We start from the raw sequence: 21,904 nt of genomic DNA, 5'->3' as shown, positions 1-21,904 counted from the left end.
TATCTATCTATCTATCTATCTATCTATCTATCTATCTATCTATCTATGTCCATTAATCCACAACCTGAGTCACTGTCAATTTGCTATAATGAAATTTTTATTAATATTTTCACATTGTTACAGTTTGTGTTAAGTTTATATATTTTTTTGACTTCTGTCTTAATTCAGCATGTCAGAATTTTGTAGAATATTTTTCAAATTTTTGCATGACGTAGAATGGTTTGTGGCTCCTAGATTTTTAAAAATATATTTTATTTATATTTTTTCCATATTACCTGGATTTTCCCTGTACCCTTGTCTTCATTGATTTTTAAATGTCAGGAGTAGACATACATGCCAAGCAATAAGAATAACAATGTGTTGCTAGACAAATCAACAATAAATAGTTCCTTGAACAGTGACCAGTCACGTAATTGCCCAAGCCACTGTATTCTTTTCATTTAAAGATTAAAATGTCAAGATTATTTATTTGTATTGAGCTTCCACACTCATGATTTACGGTCAATGTGAGGGTAATTGACAACATGAGAGTCTACAGGAATTTTACCTTTTTAATTAGATTATAGACTTCAAGTGAGTGCATGTTCACTTTAAAATCTGCATCACCAAATTCTATGAAGATTATAAACACAAAATCCTATTTTTTAAAAAAAGCTTTAACATCTTTATTTGCATTTCCCAAATGTAATCAGTAGGAGAAGCCATATTTTATTCACAAAATAATAAGAAACCCTGCCATAAATGTAGCTAAAACTTAAGTAGAATAAAAAAAAATACAAAATCTGTAAGAGTCTTGTAATGTAAATGGCTTAATGTATGATTTTCGTTACATAGGAGATGATTAAGTCACTGTTAAATATGTTGATATACTAAGAACTTTTCCATGAATTCATCAAGTTTTCTCTCTCATTTCCCAGATTTAGAGAGGACAGAAAGTTGTTTACATGGGGCCTATTGTAGGATAGCGAACCTGATGGACATATTGTGAATATTTGTACAAATCATGGGATCATGGAATTGGAAGGAACTTCAGATATTTTCTAACCAACTCCTGCAAAATGTATTCTACTACATCTCCAACAAGTGGTCACCTGACTTCTTGAAGATTTTTAGGAGAGAAGCTCACTACTTCCTAAGGCAGTCCATTTCATTTTTGCACACTTCCTTATCTGCTTTCCTTTAACTTCTTTCATCCTCATCTCACGTCCTTCAGCTGCCATTATCTCCTTCAACCCTGGTTCCCATGAAGAGGTGGCCCTTCTCCTTGCCAAGGCAAACCTCTCTTCATGTATAAGTGATCCTATTCCAACCTGTTTTCTTCAGCAGATTTCTTCCTTTTTCCATCTTGCCAGTCTTCAGTTTCTCCCAGTCTACTGGAATGTCTGCTTTGTACTTCCTACAAACATGCTCATGTTTCTTATATCCTCAAAAAATCCTCCCTTGATCTGTCTATTTTCTCAAGCTACCATTCCATCTCTCCTGCCTTTTGTGACTAAACTCCTTGAGGAGGTGAACCACAGTCAGGATCTCCACTTATCTTCTCATTCTCATCTTAATTTTCCTCGGTCTGTCTTCTGACATTATTATTCAAGTGAAACTGCTATCTCCAAAGTTACCAATTATCTCTTTAATCATCAGAGTGGAAGCCTTTTCTCAATCCTCATTCTTCTTGACCTCTCTGTAGCTTTTGCTTTTTTCTCATTGATACTCTCTTCTCTCCACATTTTTATGACATTTCCTTTCCTGGTTCGCTTCCTGCTCGTCTGGTCACTTTTTCTCAGTCTCCTTTGCCAGGTCTTCATCCATCCAGGGCAAGCTTTCTAATTGTGGCTGTGTCTCTCCCCTTTCCTCCCCCACAGCAGTCTTCTCTTGTCCCTTTATATTTCACTTAGTGGTCTTATCAGCTCCCATTGTTTTGACTATCATCTCTTTGAAGACAATTCTTAGATCTGTTCAACCCTGAGTTTTTTCCTAACCTCCAGTCTCATATGTCCAACTGCCTGTTGGACATCTCAAACTGGAAGTCATATAGACAGCTTAAACTCAGCATGTCCGAAACTGAACTCATTATCTTTTCCCTCAAATCCTTCCCTCTTCCTGACTTCCCCATTACTGTTGAGGGTACCATCATATTCTCAATCACCCAGGCTCAAATCTAGGTGTCATTTTTGGCTCCTAACTCTCTTCCTCACCCTTCCCCCAAATCTTCAATTACTTGTCCAGTTCTGTTCTTTCTGCTTTCATAACATCTCTCATGTATGGCCCCTTCGCTCCTTTGACACTGCCACCACTCTAGTGTAGACCTTTATCATCTTATGCCTGGATTATTTCAGTAGCCTGCTTGTTGATCTCCCTGCCTCAATATCTCCATGCTGCAGTTCATCCTCCTCTCAGCTGTTCAATTGTTCTTCCTTAAGTGCAGGCTTGACTGTCACCCCTCTATTTGATGAACTTTAGTGCTTCCTGTTATCACCAGACTCAAATATAAAGTGCTCTCTTGGGCTTTTGAAAATCCTTCTTAAGCCAACATTTCTATTCTTCTTATATCTTAGTCTATGAACCCTTGCCCCACCCCCCTCCATTTCCCGCCATATTCTTCAATCTAATGACATTACCCTCCTTACTGCACCTTTCACAAGACTCTCCATCTCCCAGCTTAGTTCATTTTCACAGGCTGTCTCCCATGCCTGCGGTTCTCTCCCTTTCTGTTTCTGCCTTTTGGCTTCTTTGGCTTCCTTCAAGTCTCAGATGAAGTCCCATGTTCTACCAGAAAATTTAACCAATCCTCTTTAATCTTGGTGCTTTCTTTCTGTTGATTATATCTAATTTATCATGTGTGTATGTATGCGCATATACATATAATATATATATATATATATATACGCACACACACACACACACACACATATATATACACATACATAGTTGTTTGCATGTTGTCTTCCCCAATAGATGATTTTTTTACCTTTCTTTTAAATCCCCAGCATTTAGCACAGTGCATGGCACATGGTAGATGCTTTATAAATGCTTATTGACCAATTTTTTAAAAAAAGAATATGTATATTATTTATTAAAAGATAATAATGACAACTTTTTATGTATCTGTATAGCTCATTTATATAGCTCTTTAAGGTTTGTAAAGTGCTTTATGAATATTGTCTCACTCAGACATCCTCAAAACAATCCTGGAAGGTAGAAGCTATCATTACCCCATTTTTCATTTGGAGAAACTGAGGCAAGCAGAACTTATGCAACTCATCAGGGTCGCACAGCTAAATAAATGTCTGATGCTAGATTTGAACACAGGTTTTCTTGCTTGTAGCACTCTTTACATTGTGCCACCTAGCTCCTTTGAGAGAAAAGTGATTACCTGTGCCTAGAAAAGTCTCCAGTAATGAGCTTCTTGAATAATGACTGGGCTATTTAAATTTCTAGTCCAACTATTTAAGGATTGAAATGTTGAAAGAATTTATATTGATCATTCATGTTGAGGTAGTTGATGGTTTCAGCTACTGGGTCTTTCCATTATGGCCCAACCACAGTGCAAGCAAACAGTGGAATTTTAAGCAACTTTTATATGACTCAATACTGTGTCAAACATATTTTGTAATTCTCCCATGGAATGGGTAGAGGGACTTGTTAGCTAAGCTATTTTTTGTAGACAGATTGTCCTTCTTAAATGTGTCAGACAGATGATCAACAAGTGAATTCATTTTGAAATGCTTTTCTGTATATCCCCTGGAAGAAAAATCAGATTATTAGTGTGGTTAATGAATCCGGCAGCAATAAATTTCTTGTCATATTTTGTGTTTTTGTACAGGAAAATAAGTGTCATCTACTTAATATAAAGATAGTTTTGTGGGAAAATTTTCCAACTCTCCATTGTAGCTCTTCCTCTCGTACCATGTATTTTCTTTGTAGGGATCTAATTGTTGTTACAAAGATGACTTCTTTCCCCATTCATTTGTTGTATAACCTATCAAATTGCTTGCCTTTTCAATGAGGGAGCAGGGAGGGAGGGAGAGAATTTGGAACTCCACATTTTAAAAACTAATTTAAAAAATTGTTTTTACATGTGATTGGGGAAAAAATAGATTATTAAATAAAAAAGAACAAGACAACAACCAAAAAAGTTTGTATTGACTAATCAGGGGTTGTTGGACAGGCTGAAGCAAGCATTGCCAACCTAGAAACAAAAAATAGAAGTCCTCAGATGTTGCTCCCTGAGTGACATTTTTGACTGATGGTAGATTAAAGCAATGAAGGAGATGGAATCTCATTACTCAGGAGCTTCTCTTTCTCCTGCCTTGTTCCCTTTCCCTTCTTAAACCTTCTACACAGTGAAGCAGGAATAATGAGATGATTTTGCTATGTGGTCGAAGTGACCTTCCCTTGCATGGCCAGTTGTGTGTAGCAGCACCCTCATGCACTGACTTGGGGAATTGGCCACCTCATTTCCTAAACTGCTTTAACTCCTTCCCCAACAGTCATCCTGAGGGCATTTCCTACTGTTGCTTTTCCAACTAATCCTGTCTATTATAGGTCCTGGCTAGAAATCGTATTACTACTCATTTCATTTGGAGAAGTAGTATCACATGGTACATAGAACATTGAACTTGGGAGTCAGAAAAACATGGATTAGAAGGTTAACTCAGATGCTTACCATCTATGTGACCCTGGGCAAGTCAATTACCTTCTCTCTTCAGCCTGTTTTCTTATCTGTAAAATGGAGATAGTACCTGCAGGCTCTATTTCACAAGATTCTTTTGAATATCAAATTAGATGATGTATATGAAGTTCTTTGCAAACTGTGTATAACTATTTTACTGTTACTACCACCACCACCACTATTACTACTACCACTACTACCACCACCACTATTACTCCTACTACTGCTACCACCACCACTATCACTACCACCACCACTAATATTCCTTACTTCTTGTTCCTCTAGCTCCTAGACTTAGGGGCTTATGCCCTTCCTAAGTTGGGGCCTGTGATGGGGTTAGGAGACGATCAATCCACAAATTAAAACAGTTTGGTCCTTACTACTACCATTGCTTTATTATCTTGCTCCCCTGCCTTTTGTAGTTTAGACTTTTTAACAAAGCTATTTTCCTCACATAAGATGTAGTCTGAAGATACATAGCCATAATCAAAGACGTTGTGGCACAGTGGAAAGAGCACTGGGTTTGGAGTGAGGAAACCTGCACCCTGCCCTGAGCTGCGTGTTACCTTAATCATTTCATTTTTGATTTCTAGTTTTATTTTCCTGGTCTTTAAAATGAAAGGTTTGGACTCACTAATTTTTAATGTATCTTCTAGTTCTAAAATTGCCACATTGACAGAGTTCAGTGTAAATTTCCTAGGTGGAGGGGACAGGTGGAGTCATCTAGAAAAGGGCATTTATTCTTCACCACCTAGGACCATTGGTTTCCTGGCATTGCCAAATTTTGAGAGCCTCACATCAGCTTTCTAGCATTTTTCAAATTCATCTGTGGTTTCTAAATCTGTGCTCTGTTAGTTTCAGCCATTTGCCACAGAATAATCATTAGGAGAGCATATATGAATGTTATATTTATATGGTTTGAGTAGTAATTAAAAGTAATTAAAAATTCATAATGAAATTCTACTGGGTTTGAGACTCTTTGCCAACCACTACAATTATTTCTTCTTAAACACGGTTGATATAGTCTCTATATTTAGATAATATTACATAATAATAAAAATAAAAATTAAATGTTAAGATTTATGAAGTATCTGTTTCTAAAATTCTTTCAAATGTACTCATTTGTTCCATAGTAACCTTGTGAGGTAGTTAAGGTATTTTTATTCCCATTTTTCACATGTGAAAACTGAAACTTAGATAAATTTAGTCAATAAGTAGGCATCTATTAAATCAGTCACCTACTATGAGTCTGGTTCTATGTTGTTTTGATTGGAGAGTGAGTGGGTGCAGACTAACCCAGTCTATTATATCTAGCTGGTCCCAAGCACACCATGCTTCACAATCCATCCAGTTATTCCCCTGCTGCTCCTCATCTAGAAGAGCATCTTCTAGACTGTACCTCTAGAAGCTATGCCCATAGACCCAATGTGTTAATCAACTGTCTTGTGGATAATTCCTCATAAGAATAAATATACAACACATACAAGATAGCTTTGAAGTAGGGTAAAGTGGAGTAGCAGCTGGGTTCAGGGCTCAGGAATGGCCTCATATAGGAGTTCACAAACTGAGCTGAGATTTAAACTCATCAGTTAATGTATCAATTAGTGCAAAAATTTTCCTGGCCCTTCAAGGTATTCTTAAATTCCTTTTTGTTTTTTCTTTTTCTGAATGCAAAGGAAACTAGGGTTTCTGAATGCTGAAGTGAGAAGGAGAAGCATTCCAGGCATAAGGGACAGCCTGTGTGAAAGCCTGGAAATGGAATGCTGTGGATGAGGAACAGCTAGAAGGCAGTTGGGTATGCAGAGTTCATCACAGGGGGAAGAGAGAAGACGGACAGATCATGAAGGACTCTTAGTTACCAACAGATGCAATAGGGAGCCACTGACACTTTTTGAGCAGGGAATGGATTTCCAGATTGGTGCTTTAGGATTAATAGTTTATCATTCTTGTGGTAGATAAATCAGAAAGAGGCAAGATTTTAGACGGGGGACCAAGATCAATTAGGAGACTATTTCAGTAAACCAGGTGAAAGGTGATGATAGCTGAACTAAGATGGGGCCATGTCTTTCAGAGAGTGACAGTGGGTGCAGAAACTTTGGGGGGATAATGACTTGCCCAAGGTTACCTAGCTGGTAGGTGGGAGGGCAGGAGCTTGAATCCAGTACTTCTAACTCTGGTTCCACACAGGGGTGGGTAACTGTGGCATCGAGGTTACATGTGGCCTTCTAGGTTCTTGGGTGTGGCCTTTTGACTGAGTTCAAGTTTTACAGAACAAATCCTTTTATTAAGGGGATTTGTTCTGTAAAGTTTGGATTCAGTCAAAGGGCTGCACTTGAGGACAGAGAGGGCCACATGTGGCCTGGAGGCCACAGTTTTCCCACCCCTGCAACTAAGCCATGCCACAGCAGGCCAGCATTATGCCCTGGTCATGACTGAAGTGATTGAGTTGACTTAATCAAACTTTTTTATCTCTTCCTTTCCTTGCTGTTGAGGACTCTTATCCAGTTAGACGTAGGTTTGCAATAAATGTGTGTTGTATTACTGAATTAGTCAATCCCACATTTCATACAGGTTTGACTCCATGCAAACTTTTATTGCCTACATTTTTGTGTGTGGTAGATGTTTCATGGGAGCAGCTAGATGGAGCAGTGCATAGAATGCTAGGTTTGGAGTCAGAAAGACTCATCTTCCTGAGTTTAAATCTGACCTTAGATACTTACTAGCTGTGTGAGCCTGGGCAAGTCACTTTACCCTGTTTGCCTCAGTTTCCTTATCTGTAAAATGAGTTGGAGAAGGAAAATGGCAAACCATCCTAGTGTCTTTGCCGAGACAACCCCAAATGGGGTTGTGAAGAGTCAGACGTGACTGAAAACGAATCAAAAACAAGGTGTTTCATTGTCTAGTCTATTTGATGAGAATTTAAGCCTCATGTGTGGGGTTAGGGGACTTTTAACTTCCCTTCTAACCCTAAGATTCTGTAATTGTATGGAGAACTTTGTAAATAAAAGCCAGTGTCACCAAAAGTTAAGTATAAAGGGGATTTCTTCTCTAGCTGTAGGTATTTAGTGTGTCAGATTCTGGAGTTAACATGATTTTTTATGTGAACCACACAATGACTGATCTCACTGACTTGTCTTTGACATGACCATAATTTTTTGTCTTCAGTATTCTATTTGAGTTTCTTGGCATGTGAAATATCTTAAAATGATGGCATAAAGATGGAATGTTGAGTCAGAACAAATCACTTATTAGCTGCAGAGTGGTTTATCAGGATGCTGCTGGGGAGATTCTTGCTTCATGGAGGAGTAGAAGAAATGACACGAAAAGTTCCTTCCGATCCTACCTTTCTGCATTCCCCTTCCCTTCGTAACAAACGTGTGTTACAGAGTCATATTATCTAATTAGGCTGTTAGCTGTTTAGTAAGGAAAGTATTTCTTTAGTGTACTTTCTCATTTCAGAAAACCAAATTCCTTTCTGAAATATCCTTGACTGACTCTCTGTGAAAGAGAGAGAATGTGGTCCAGGAGAATGAGCCCAGGGAAAAGAGATCAAAGTTCTAATCCTTACTTGGCCCCTAACTAGCTATTGAAACAAATTTAAACTTTTAGTGCTTTATTACTTTAGGGAGGCAGTGTGGTATAATGGAACAAATAACAGACCTGGTTTCACATTCCAGCACAGTCATTGTCTGTGTTATTTTGGACAAATTTCAGGATCATAAATAATATTTAGAATTAGAAGAGATTTCAGAGGTCATGTAGTCCAACAGCCTCATTTTACAGCTAAGGAAACTGAGGCTCAAAGAAGTTAAGTGACTTGTTCAAGGTTACACAGGTAGACAGTTACCAGAGCTGGGATTTGAACTTGATTCTTTTAACTCTATATCCAAGAATCTTTCTATCACAGTATATTGCTGCTACTATATGACTCTGCCTCTTTGGGCCTCAGTTTCTTTAGCTGTAAAATGAGTGATAATACTTGCACTGCCTACTTCTGTAGTTGTTGTGAGGAAAGTGTTCATGTATTTTTTGCAACATTTTAAACTTTTTAAAATGCTTTCATATCTACTAGATCATTCTCTTAAGTACCTCATGAAGCAGGGATTATTATTATCACCCTTCAATAATTAATTGAGGTTCAAAAAGCACTTTTAAGACTGTCTTTATGTATGCTTACTATCTTGTCAGTTCTTTGGCAAACCTAGGATAACCTGCAATACGGGAGCAGTTTTAGTTTCTTTAAGAATGACATAATAAAATTGTTGTCTTAGGAAAGTTAGTACAGCATCAGAGAGCAAGATGGATTAGAGTGGGAAGAGTCAAACCATGGAGGCCTAGTAGAAGGCTAATGGAATAGCAAAAGTATGGGATAATTTCATGACCCCTGCAATCTATGCAGCACTGCTGATAGAACCACACATGACCTGTATTCATCACTGAATCATGGGAAGTTAGATCTAGAAGGTCTTTAGAGTTCATTTAGTTCAAATGGTTATCTGATAACTAAATCAGCCCATTAATTATGGGGCACAATTGATGCTGTTACTATTTTAGATCAGGACATTGACCATACTCTTTTGAAAGGCAAGATGAAACATTCTTCCACATGTCAGCTTATGTGACAGGACATTGGGTGCTTTATAGGCAATGCACTAATTATGCTTTCCTGACTGTTCATTACTGCTTTGGTAGGTTATACAAGTGAAAGCTTTTGTAAAGAATAGTAAATAACTGTCCTTAAGACCTGACAGACATACCCATTGATCAGCCCCTTTGTGCACTTTTACTCCTTTTAAAAATACAACTTAATTTTATAGTCTAAAGAATTGCATGTTTACTGAATTGCAGAATTTCTGAGTTGGGAGGAACCTTGGAAGCCACCTAGTCCAACCATATCCACAAAAGATTCCCCACTACTATATGACATACCCAGCGAGTCATCATCCAATGTTTCAGTCAGTCAGTCATAGAGCATTTATTAAGTGCTTGCTTTGTACTAAGCACTGAACTGGATGCTGGAGATAAAAATACAGAGAATGAAATAATCCTTACTTTCAAGATGCTTGCATTTTAATGGGGGAGACAAGTACATATATAAGTACATTCAAAGAAAAATATAAAGAGAATAAATACAATTGAATACAGAGCAGAAAATACTTAAATAGTTTGGAAGCAAGAACACTAGCAGCTGGGGGAGAGAAAGAAAGGTTTCATGTAAAAGGTGATGCTTGATATCTTGAAGGAGGAAGATTCTGTGAGAAAGAGGTTAGGAAGACATGCTTTTTAGGCAAGAGAAACAACCACCACAAAGGGTTTTTTAATCTTAAAAATTAAGATGGGAGATGGAGGACAAAGTGTCCTATGTGTTGAAGAGAGGGAAGGCCAATTTATCAAGATCATAGAGTATGGAAGAGGGACTAATGCATAAAGAGGCTGGGAACATAGTTTGGGGACTCATTATGAAGCCCTTTAAAAGCTAAACAGAGAAACTGTATTTCATCTTAGAGGCAATAGAGGGCCGTTAGAGTTGGTTGAATAGGTAAATGTTATGGTTAGCTCTATGCTTGACAGCAGTATATAGGCTGGACTAGAGTGCTGAGAGACTTGAGTCAAGGTGAGCAAGTAGGAGCTGCTGTAATAATCTAGGTCAGAAGTGATGAGGGTCTGAACTAACATGATGGCTCTGGGCGTATAGCAAAAGGGATCAGATGTGAGAGATGATGTGAAGGTAGAAATGGCAAGATTCGACAATGGGTTGAATGCATGGTTGAGAGAGGGGGAGGATTCAAGGATGAAGTTGAGTTTACAGATCTGGGAGACTGGAAGAATGGTAGTGCCTTGACAGAAATGGGAAAGTTCAGAAGGGGGTAAGTTTTCTGGGAAAGATAATGAGTTCTGTTTTGGAGAGCTACTCTGCTTGGTTTTGACTCCTCAAATGTCAAATGTCAGATGTCCCCCTGGATAAGATCATCACCAGAAATCTTATCATCATGAAGACTGCTTTACCTTTAGTATTTAACATCTCATCAATACCTTCAGTTGCCTCTCCCCTCTGATTTGAGGGCTGAGAGGCAGAACAAAAAACTACTCTTACAGCCTCCCTTTATAGAAGGCTCAGAATTTTCAGCCAACTCTTCATTTTCTACTGGCTGCTGTGCTTGGTTTTGACTCTGAACATCATTCCTCCATTCTGGGTACCCTTTGGCCACTCCCTTCTCTGTTCCCTTCCCTTTTTCAGCTTCCTTTTCTGTATTATGTTCTTCCATTAGATTTTAAGCTCTTTGAGGGCAGGCACTGTTTCTTTTTCTCTTTGTATCATCAGTGCCTAGTACAATGTCTGGTACATAGTAGGCATTTGATAATGTCTATTGACCATTGAGTATATTGAGTTTGAGATGTCTCCAGGTTATCTAGTTTGAACTGGCCAGTAGGCAATTGGTGAGTGGGACTGAAACTTAGGAGAGAGACACAGGCTAGGTATATAGATCTAGGAATTCCTCATATATAGAGAGATGATAATTAAACCCATGGGAACTGATACATAATACAGGGGCAAGGGAAAACAGAGGGGGAGGGAAAGAGAGGAGAGGAGAGAATTGGGGACACCTGCATTTAGTGGGGATGATATGGATGATAAGCCAAAAAGGAGACTGAGGAGTGCTTAGACAGGTAGAACTTATTGCCACAAAAACCCAGAAAGGAGAGAGTATCCAATAGTAAAGAGTGATATTGGCAGGCATAAATGCAGTAGAATGAGTTGATAGGTAGAAAGAGATGGAGACTGGGAATAGATCATCAGATTTGGCAATTAAGAATCACCTTCTGTGTGCAGGCACTGAAACAAAGAAAGGCAGAAGACAGTCCCTACCCCCAAGGAGGTCACAATCTAATGGGAGAGCTTACAACACATAAAAGAAGCTGAAAATGGTGGGGAGAAGGTTATCAGATGGGGCATGATAAGGCACAGTAGCCAGGTGGGAAATGATCTGAGGAGGTGTGAGTTACAAAGTTGATTTCATCTTGCAGAGTGATGAATTTCTGGAGATCATGAAGTCCAGGAGGCCATTGGTAACATGGAAGGAGCAGATTTAGTTTAAATGCTGAGGTCTGAAGCCAGATTGCAAAGGGTTGAGAAGTTAATGAGAGTAGAGGGAAAGGAAGTAGTGAGTATAAATGACAGGTTTTTTTTTTTTCCCCCAGGAGCTGGCTGATAAGGGGAGGAGAGCTAATAGGATAATCATTTGAGAGGGATTTTAGTATCTAGTGAAAATTATTTTATGGTTGGGGGTTACTTGGACATACTTGAAGAGGATAGGAGGGAAGGAACCAGTAGATAGGAAGAGCCTGAAGGGTTAGAAAGAAAGGGATGGTGATTGAGGTTGTATTCTGTTTGAGAAAAGGAAGGGGAAGGGATCATGGACAGGTGTAGAGCAAGCAAGATGGCAAGCAGAAACAACCTCATTCTCAGTGAGTAGGGGAAAGAAAGAGAGAAGTAAGGGGGATGTGAAAGGGTTTTGAGAGGAGGAGAAAGGGAGAACTCAGTAGAAGACAGTCATTCTAGGGTTCAGATCACAAGGGGAGGAAAGTGAGGTCTGAGCAAGGCTAATGGTCTGTGAAAGTAGTAAGTGGGTGAAGAGTTGACATGATGAGGTGAAGAATAGGTTCAGGAGGGGTGAGATAGGTATAATAGCTAGGAGAGATGGAATGATAGGAGTTTATCTTTAGATAGAGGAATGCCATAGTAGCCACATTTAGAGAAATTTTAGGCTAAGCCCCTGACACCAGTCAAGTTTAACCCCTGCTTCTCCTGCCAATTTACTTTGGTCTTCCCTTAGGTGCCTTCTATGCTTTCCCCAGACCAGGTGCAGAGCATTGTCCCCTGGTAGCCCTTGCTTACTCTTCATTTGTTGCTTCATTCTTTATATTGCTTTATATTGCTTCATTCTCCCAGCTCACATCTCCCTCTCCCCCCAGCTCCACTGATTTATTCTAAAAATATTTTTATTGTTGTGCCTTTTTAACATTACATTTACAGATTGCCCTATTCCTTGAGAGATCTCTTTTAACAAAGTAAAACAATTAAGCAAAATTAACAATAAAATGATCTTATCTAAAAGTTCATACTACATTCCATATCAGTGGCACCCCCTTCCACTCTATTTTAAAAAAATATTTTAATTAACATAAATCTATTTTTCTCTTCACCCCATTGAAAAATGAGAAAAGAAAAATTCATTGTAATAGATATTCATAGTCAAGCAAAATACATTCCCTTAGTGACTTTATATAAAAATATTTCTCTCTCATTTTGCACCCTAAATCTATCACCTCTCTGTAAAGAGGTTGATAGAATGTTTTATCATGAATCCTCTGAAATCATGTATGGTCACTGTGTTGATCGTAGTTCTTACACCTTTCAAAGTTGTTTCTTCTTATAGTGTTATTATTACTGTACAAATTCTTCTCCTGGTTTTGCTTATTTCATTCTTGAGCAGTTTATATTGTTCATTTTTATAATATTGATATTATAGTATAAATCAGAGGTGTCAGGCATGCAGTCTACAACTGAACTGTGACCTGCAACACTCCAGAGTTCTGCTTTAAAAAGATTAAAATATAATTGGAATATATTTAACAAAGTAGTAGCACATAGAAAATGTTAATACATGATTTTCTAAAGTAATATGTACAGTCAAGGATTCTTATGTATAATTAGTAGCCCCCATTTTAATTTGCCTTTGATATCACTGATATAAATCATTCTGGTTCTGTTTACCTCACTCAGTATCAGTTCATATAAATCTTTCCATGTCTTTTTGAAATCATCCATGATAGGTCAAAGGGCATAAACCATTCAGTAATTTTTGTGTATAATTCTCAATTGATTGTCAGAAAGATTGTACGCATTCACAGGATCACCAACAATGCATCAATGTACCTGTTTTTCCTCAACTCCTCCAATACTGATCATTCACCCTGCCCCCTTTTTTTTGGCCTATTTGATGGGTGTGAGGTTGAATCTCAAAATTACTTTAATTTGCATTTCGTTTTGGAGCATTTTTTTTTTTATGGCTATAGATAGAGTGAGTTTCTTCCCTTCAGAATTGCCTAATTATATCCTTAAACTTCTTATCTTTTGCAAATGATTTTTAGTCTTATAAATTTGAATCTGTTCTTTATATATCTTGAAATAAGACTTTATCAGAGAAATTTGTTACATAGATTTTTCCCACTTAATTGTTTACCTTTTAATCTTTGCTATATTGGATTTGTATGAGCAAAGACTTTTTAATTTTATGTAATCAAAATTTTATCTTTTGTGTTTTTCTTTACCCCTTGTGTGATTATGAACTTTTTTGTCTCTCCTCTAATAGATAACATTTTACATTTTCCCTAATGTATGATATGATGTTTTATATCTCTATCACTTATTTGGAGCTTATCTTAGTATAAATTGTGAGATGTTGACCTAAGTCTAATTTATTTTATGTTGTTGTCCAAATTTCCCATGAGTTTCTGTAAAATGGTGAGTTCTTATCCCATTAGATTGTTAGCTCCTTCAGTTAGCTCCTTAAGGGCAGGGACATCATTGTGCTTAGCACAATGCCTGGCACATGGTAGGTGTTTAATACATTGACTTAATAAATTAAATATACTGACTGACTTGACAGTAGCTAGGATCTTTGTATTTCTTGACTACTAGGGTACATTTTTTTTGGTTTTTGTATGTTGTGTGGTTAATTTGTTCCAATGACCAATCTCTCTATTTTTTAACCGATATGAAATTATTTTGAGTTAATGTTTTTGCAATATAGTTTAAGATCTGGTACTGCTAGGCCTCCATCATTTGCTCATTTCATTATTTCCCTAGAATTTCTCAACTTTTTTAGCCTACATATGAATTTTATTATTTTTTTCTAGTTCTATAAAGTAATCCTTTATTGGTTCAAGTGATATAATATTATATAAGTCAGTTACTGTAAATAGTAGTGTCATTTTTGTTATAATGATTATTCTATCCTTGAGCAATGAACATTTTTCTAAATATTTAGGTCCTTCTTTATTTCTGTAAGCCATGGTTTATATATTTGTATTTATATAGTTTTTAAGTGTATCCTGGTAGGTAGGCACCCAGGTATTTTATACATTCTGTAGTTATTTAAATAGAATTGCCCTTTCAGTCTCTTCCTGCTGGGTTTTATTGTTATTATAGAAAAATGCTTGTGTTTTATGTAGGTTTATTTTACGTCCTACAAATTTGCCGAAGTCATTAATTGTGTCAGTTATTTTTAATTGACTCCTTAGAGTTAAGTACATCATCTTATAATCTGCAAAAAATGTTCATTTTGCTTCTTCTTTATATATGGTTATTCCCTCTATTTCTTTTTCTTGTCTTATTGTTGCAGTCAGCATTTCTAGTACTAGGACAAATAGGAGTGGTGACAACGGACATGATCCATTCTGTTTCCAATCAATAATTGCCAGAATTATTGTAAAATTCTATTCAGGTCCTTCTTTCTTGTTTATTTTTTATTAGATTTTTCCAGGGATGATAAAGTTCATTTTCTCTCTGTCTCTTTCTGTCTCTATCTCTTTTTCCCCTCTTCCTCCCTCCCCCCATTATAATGGTTTTTATTATTTCTCCCTGTAAATAATTTAATTTTTTCTTTAAGTATTTAGAAGCTATGCCTTTTTTTGCACCTGTATTTCAGTATTAAAATCAATTTGTTACTGTTGGATGAAATGTAGTTTCTTATCTTTTCATTAAGTCTAATAACAGTTGTTCCTACTGCTTTTTTGTATTTAGCTGAAGCATAATAGATTTTGCTCCAACTCCTTGTTTTAAACCTATGTGAATCTTTTTCTTTCAAGTATTTTTCTTGTAAACAACATATTGTTGGATTATACTTTCTTAGTCATTCTGCTAATATCTTCTGATTTACTTCTGAACAGAAGCAACTTCTTTTTCCCCAGAACTCTTCTTCACACTTTTTCCAGTGGTTACCATCTGAGTACCTTTCTTTGTCCTGGAAGTTCAGGCTTTATCTGCTTCTTGACATTAGGAATGGTGTTTACAATAAGTGTATGTGTTTTATATATGTATAGATTTACATGCCCTATCCATATGTGACTCTTCATTTTGAAGATTCATGTCTCTGTGCAAATGGAGAATCACTATTCAAGGCATATTCAAATATAGCAGTCAGGACTAGCCTCCACAAAATTGTAAATTAGGGAAAGCAAGAGATTTTGTTACCCTCCCATCTCCTCTTTCTTCAGCCATTTACTTTCTTAGGACCCTGAGTCTGGTATACACCCCTTTTAACACTTTATTTCCATGCTAACCCTCCATCCCACCATTTACTTGCTTCAGATTTATCCATCTTGGGCCCCACTTAATCCAAAGGAATAAGGAATGAATCTTTAACAATGGGAATCTCAGGCAGCTGTGACAGGCTAAATGTAGGTGATTTTGAGGGGAGAGGGGTATGGGTGTGTGGAGGGATGTCATGGAACCCCTCAAATTCTTTCATAGAAGCATTGTCCTATTCCACTCTCACATAAATCCAACAACATTTAGGTTCCTCCCCACTCTGATATCTGCGTTTTTTTTATTATTTTTTGTTTTGTTTTTGCTTTTTGGTGAGGCAGTTGGGGTTAAGTGACTTGTTCAGGGTCACGCAGCTAGTACGTGTCAAGTGTCTGAGGCTGGATTTGAACTCAGGTCCTCCTGACTCCAAGGCCAGAGCTCTATCCACTGCACCACCTGGCTGCCTCTGCCTTATTTTTTTAAAAACTATTTTCACCACTAAGAAGTAGAAGAGTAATCAAGAAGAATTTAAAGTTGCAAAGTAATTTTAAAGTTTCTAAAGCAGCTTCTCCATCCCTGACATTTAAATTCAGTTGGTCGCTAGGAAACTATGTAAAGTTATTATTTATTTTTAGTTCTTTAGTTTCTTGCTTGGGGTTGTATTTTTTCCCCCTCCTTCTGGACAATTTGACTCAAATAATTATGATTTGGTTAAGTGGTTTGAATGGTTGTGCAACTCTTTAAAAACACAACAAGCTTAAGTTAAAGCAGCCTTTTATTTTTAGAACCTGTTTCAAAGAAGTGTTTAGCATTTTTTCTGGAACTTACTTTAAATTAAAATGATGGTTAACAAAGAACATGATTTGTGATCTGGGAGCTATCAGTCATAACTTAAATCATAACAGCTTTCATAAAAGTTGCATATAAGTGCTCTGATAAAATAATATATTGCAGTCAGGAGAAAGAAAGGTGTCAGGGTTCTAAAACTGTCAAATATATTACAGGTTGCTAAATAGCTGTAATGGTGTCAGTTTGTAAGGCTTCTATTAGTGCACAGCTGTTAGCTCCCTGACTTTTTTTTTTCTTCTCATTTTGGCTTTAAAATTTGCTTCTATAGCTAAAATGTGAAATGCTACCTATGTTTTCAAACATGGTTGTTCCAACATATGACCTCACATCCCAATAGCCTCCTCCACCCCCTTCTTGCAATTGTGTCATTATGTTCTTTTAAACTCTTCTTTATAGAGCTTTTGGTAGTGAAGAGAAAACGGGGAAGACCAAAAGGCTCCACTAAGAAGCCCTGCACTGAGGAGGAATCAACTGAAAGTAATAACTGTCGTGCAAATGAAGAAAATCAGCTGGCTTCCCCTGGAGGAAATAGCCCTCCTGAAGTTACAGAAGTGGTGCCCGCCAACTTGGAATGCAGTAAATGTTGTCGGAAATTCTCCAACTCTCGTCAACTGAGAAAGCACATCTGTATTATTGTGTTGAATATAGAAGAGGAAGGTGAACCAGGTAAATTACTTCTTTAGCACAAAACATAGCAGCATATTTTAATATTATCCCCATTTCTCATGAGTTAGCAATGATTTCATATATTTCCACTGATTTAGTTCATACTTCTAAATATCATACATTTGAATGCATTATCATCTATTGAGATAGATATTTATCACATTTTGGTAAACAACTTTTGAATCATGTCAACAAATATTTATTAAATACTTTGTCTTTGTAAAGACATGCCCTGAGTGCTATAGAGGACACAACAAAGCACACAATATAGTTGGAGAAACATGACAAACTTGTTTAAGAAACTAAATAACAATATGAAATTTAAATAACATTCAAATAAAATAGCAGAAGAGATGTCCTAGTGCTACCTATGATTCATTGTCAGTTGAGCTATAGATAGGGATTGCTACAGGTATTCAGAAAAAAGAGAGCTCACTTTTGGGTACCTTGGATTAGGGAGGCATTACATTAAAGGTGGGGATTAGATTTCAACTTGGAAGGATTTGGATAGATGGAGAAACTGGGAAGGATCCTCTGAATGGGTCGGGGAGTGTGAGCCAAAGTTCAGAGGCTGAAAATCCTAAAGCATATTTGAGAGACTAAATTTGCCAGTTTGGCCAGAGCAGTGGGTTCATGAAGAGCAGTAGTAATGGATAAGCTTACAAAGGTGTGTTGGAGCCAAATTATAGAGAACCTTCATGAATGTCTATTGAAGATGCTTAAGACTGCTTCAGCAAGGCAAGTTTAGAGCAGGCCATAGGCTGGAAGAGGATTTTGAGAGAGAATTTCAGTAGTTGAAAGAGTACCAAGGCAAGCTTAAGTCAGCTTCTGAGTTGAACAATAATGTTTCCCCTCCTTCCTAGAAGGAACCATTCTAGCCTCCCTGGAATAGTCCCGGCCTGCCTGGGCCAGAAATTCCATTGTGCTCTCCAATGTAGTCCTACTGTGCTCTCTGCCCTCCCTGGACTCCACCTTCACACCAGTTGCCTTACCTCTACCTTCCCAGGGAGGAGGGGAGCTTCCTAGCCAATCTGGGTCAGCCATTCCATCATGCTCTGGACACTTGCTGCCCTCTTTCTAGTTATATACAGCTATCTGATGCCCTGAGGCAACTCTGACCTGAGGTTAACTTCCTAGGAATCTGATTTCATTACTCAGTGATTAACTCCCTCTCATTTTGTCATGCCCTTGTCATCTGCGTATCTGTCATTTCTATCTCCATCCATCCATCCATCTGTAATCCCTTAAACACCCTAAGCTTTCAGTTTCTCAATTTACTCATTTTCTATCATCACACTTTACTTCAGCTATACACAGTCATACCACTGATCTTGCTTTAACCTGCAAGTATTCTGCATTAATATTCTTGAACTCTGAAACTCCTTTATCTGATAATAATCTATTATCATTCCATCTCTTCCTTTGCCTTTTCAACTACTGTTCTTCATCTTCTCTATGACCTCCAGTGCTTGCACCCATTCAGTTCTTACTCAAGTTGTTACTTTTGCATTGGCTATAATCTCCCCCTTTCCCAATTTTGACCCATTGGTAAATTGGTTCAGCTCTATTCTTTCCTCTTTTCTTAAGGCTCTTGTCCCCTTCTCCTATTGCTGATTTTGCCCTGGAAGCCTCAGTCTTATATTACTTCCATCAATCACTGCCTTTGCTCCTTTCCTGATTCTTCTTAATCTAGTACCTTTCCTCTAATGGTTATTTCCAATATATCCTGTATAGCTATTTTGTACATAATTTGCATGTTTATTTCCCTCATTTGAGCTCTTCCAGAACAGGGACTGTCTTTTACCTTTGTATCCCTAGGCTTAGCATGGTGCCTAACACATAGTAGGAACTCAGTAAGTGTTTATTGACTGACTACCCATGTACTGCTGAATGAAGTTGAAGAAAATTTCATAACTGTGATGACTGAGTCCAGTGCAAATTTATGTTACTTAGTCTCAAATGGGCTCTTACTTTAGCAAGGCAATCCTTTTATAACTCTCTAATTGATTAACTTTTCCATTCACTACAGTGGCTTTTTCAAAATTTTTCATCCTCCCTCAGACCTTCAATAGCTGTCTTTTTGCTCAACCTCTGCTTATGTATTTCACTGAAAAATCTGAGGCCATTCACCAAGAACTCCTTCTCATCACATATCGCCTCCTCATCGCATATTGCCCAGATGTCTTCTGCCACTGTGTCCTCTTTCACCCCTGGCTCACATGAAGAGATGGCCCTTCTTGGCAAGGCAAACACACATGATTCTGTCCTATTCCATTTTCTTCAGCAGATTTCCATATCTCACTATATTTCAATCCCTGCTATCACTAATATTCAATCTCTTTCTGTCCACTAGCTGCTTCCCTGCTGCCTATAAACATGCTCATGTCTTTCCTTCCCTCAAAAAACCCTCATTTGATCCATCCACCCTACTAGTTACCATTACATATCCCTCACTTTTGTGGATACACTGTCTGAGAAATCCCATCTGCAACTAGTGTTTCCACTTAGTCTCTTCAGACTCTCTTAACTCCCCACAGTCTGCATTCTGATCTTATCGTTCAATTGAAACTGCTCTCTCTAGTGAAACTTCTCTCTTAATTGTCAAATATAATGACCTTTTTCTCAGTCCTCTTCCTTCTTGACCTCTCTACAGCCTTTGACACTGTAAGTCACCTTCTCCCGGATACTTTCTTCTTTTCTAGGTTTTCATGACATTGATCTTTTCTAGTTCTCCTACCTGTCTGCTCCTTCTCAGTTTGCTTGGCTCCATCATTATACAGGTCATGCTTACTAAGTGTGGGTGTCCTCAAAGGCTCTGTCCATGGTTTGCTTCATTTCCCCCCTTATCCTGTTTTGCTTGGTGATTTTATCAGTTCCTATGGTTTCAGTTATCGCTATGCATATTTTTTTCAGATCTATTTTTCTAGTCAACCTTTCTCTTGACCTCCAGTCTTATAGTTCCAATTGCCTACTGGATATCAAATCAGTCAATCAATAAGCATTTATTAAGATCCTCTAATATGTGCCAAGTACTGTGTTAAATACTGGGAATTAAAAAAAAAAACCTGCTCTCAAGGAGCTTACAGTCTAATGGAGGAGAAAACATGGAAACAAATATATACAAAGCAAACTCTATACAAGATAAATAGGAGATAATTACCAGAGGGAAGGCACTAGAATTAATAAGGATTGGGGAAGGCTTCTTTCCTGTAAAGGTGGGATTTTAGTTGGGACTGAAAGGAAGCCAAGTGTCAGTAGTCAGAATGGAGGAAAGAGAGTATGCCAGGCATGGGGGACAGCCAGAGAAAATGCCCAGAGCTGATAAACGAAAGGTCTTGTTTGTGGAATAGTCACAAACTGAAACAGATGCGTGAAACAGACATGATCTGGTGTCATTGGATCAGAATGTGTCAAGGAGTAAGGCATTAGAAGAATGGAAAAGTAGGAAGGGGCTAGGTTATGAAGGGCTTCGAATGCCAGACAGAATGTTTTGTGTTTGCTCCTGGAGGCAATAGAGAGCTACTGGGGGTGTGTGTGTGTGTGTGTCTGTGTGTCTGTGTGTGTCTGTGTGTGTCTGTGTGTGTGATGATCAGACCTGCAGTTTAGGAAAATCACTTTAATGACTGAATAGAGGATGGATTAGGGTGGGGAAGAGCCTTGAGGCAGGAAGGCCCTCCCTCACACTATTGTAGTAATCCAAGTGTGAGGTGATGGGAGCCTGCATTAGAGTGGTGGCAATGTCAGAGGAGGGAAGGGGGCGAATTTGAAAGATGTTGCAAATCTACAGGCTTTGGCAACAGATTGGATGTGGGGAATGAGAGATAGTAAGGAATTCATGATGGCTCTGAGGTTGTGAGCCTGAGGGACTAGGAGGATGGTATTGTCCTCTACAGTAATAGGGAAGGTGGGGCGGGGGAGGGTATAGGGGGAAAGATGAGTTACATTTTTAACATGTTGAGTTTAAGATGTTTACTGGACATCCAGTTTGAGATGAAAGGCAATTGGAGATGCCAGATTAGAGGTCAGCAGAGAGTTTGAAATAAGAGAGTAGATTGGAAAATCATCAGCGAAGAGATAGAAGTTGAATCTATGGAAACTGATGAGATCATCAAGTGAAATAGTATAAAGGGAGAAGAGGGTCCAGGCCAGAACCTTGAGGGACACGTACAGTTAAAGGTCTTTATCTGGAGGAGGATCCAGCAAAGGAGACTTGAAAAAGAGTGGTGTCATAGGAGAAGAACTCATGAACTCTGAGTGCAGATTGAAGCATTTTTCCCTCCATTTTCTTTATTTTTCTTGCTTTTTTTTTCTCCTTGAAACATGGTTAATATGGAAATGTGTTTTGTATGACTTCACATATATAATGGGTATCGTATTGCTTGCCTTCTTAAAGGGTAGGGGAACGGAAT

General features: G+C 37.9%; 1 protein-coding gene across 4 annotated transcripts in view; it reads left to right on the top strand.

Moving 5' to 3' along the window:
- Positions 1–21,904, top strand: part of ZFAT (zinc finger and AT-hook domain containing) — a 271,413-nt gene that overhangs the window by 53,848 nt on the left and 195,661 nt on the right. For all 4 annotated transcript variants that reach the window (XM_027860422.1, XM_027860423.1, XM_027860424.1 and 1 more), the window contains one exon: positions 17,226–17,495. In XM_027860422.1, coding sequence (XP_027716223.1) covers positions 17,226–17,495 — 270 coding nt within the window. The remainder of the gene's footprint in view (positions 1–17,225; positions 17,496–21,904) is intronic.

This window comes from Vombatus ursinus, unplaced genomic scaffold, assembly GCF_900497805.2.
Source record: "Vombatus ursinus unplaced genomic scaffold, bare-nosed wombat genome assembly UNPS02014180.1, whole genome shotgun sequence".
In the NCBI taxonomy this organism is placed as follows: Eukaryota; Metazoa; Chordata; class Mammalia; order Diprotodontia; family Vombatidae; genus Vombatus; species Vombatus ursinus.
The sequence above is the reverse complement of the archived record's forward strand: the minus strand, read 5'-3'. Positions and strand labels throughout refer to the sequence as shown.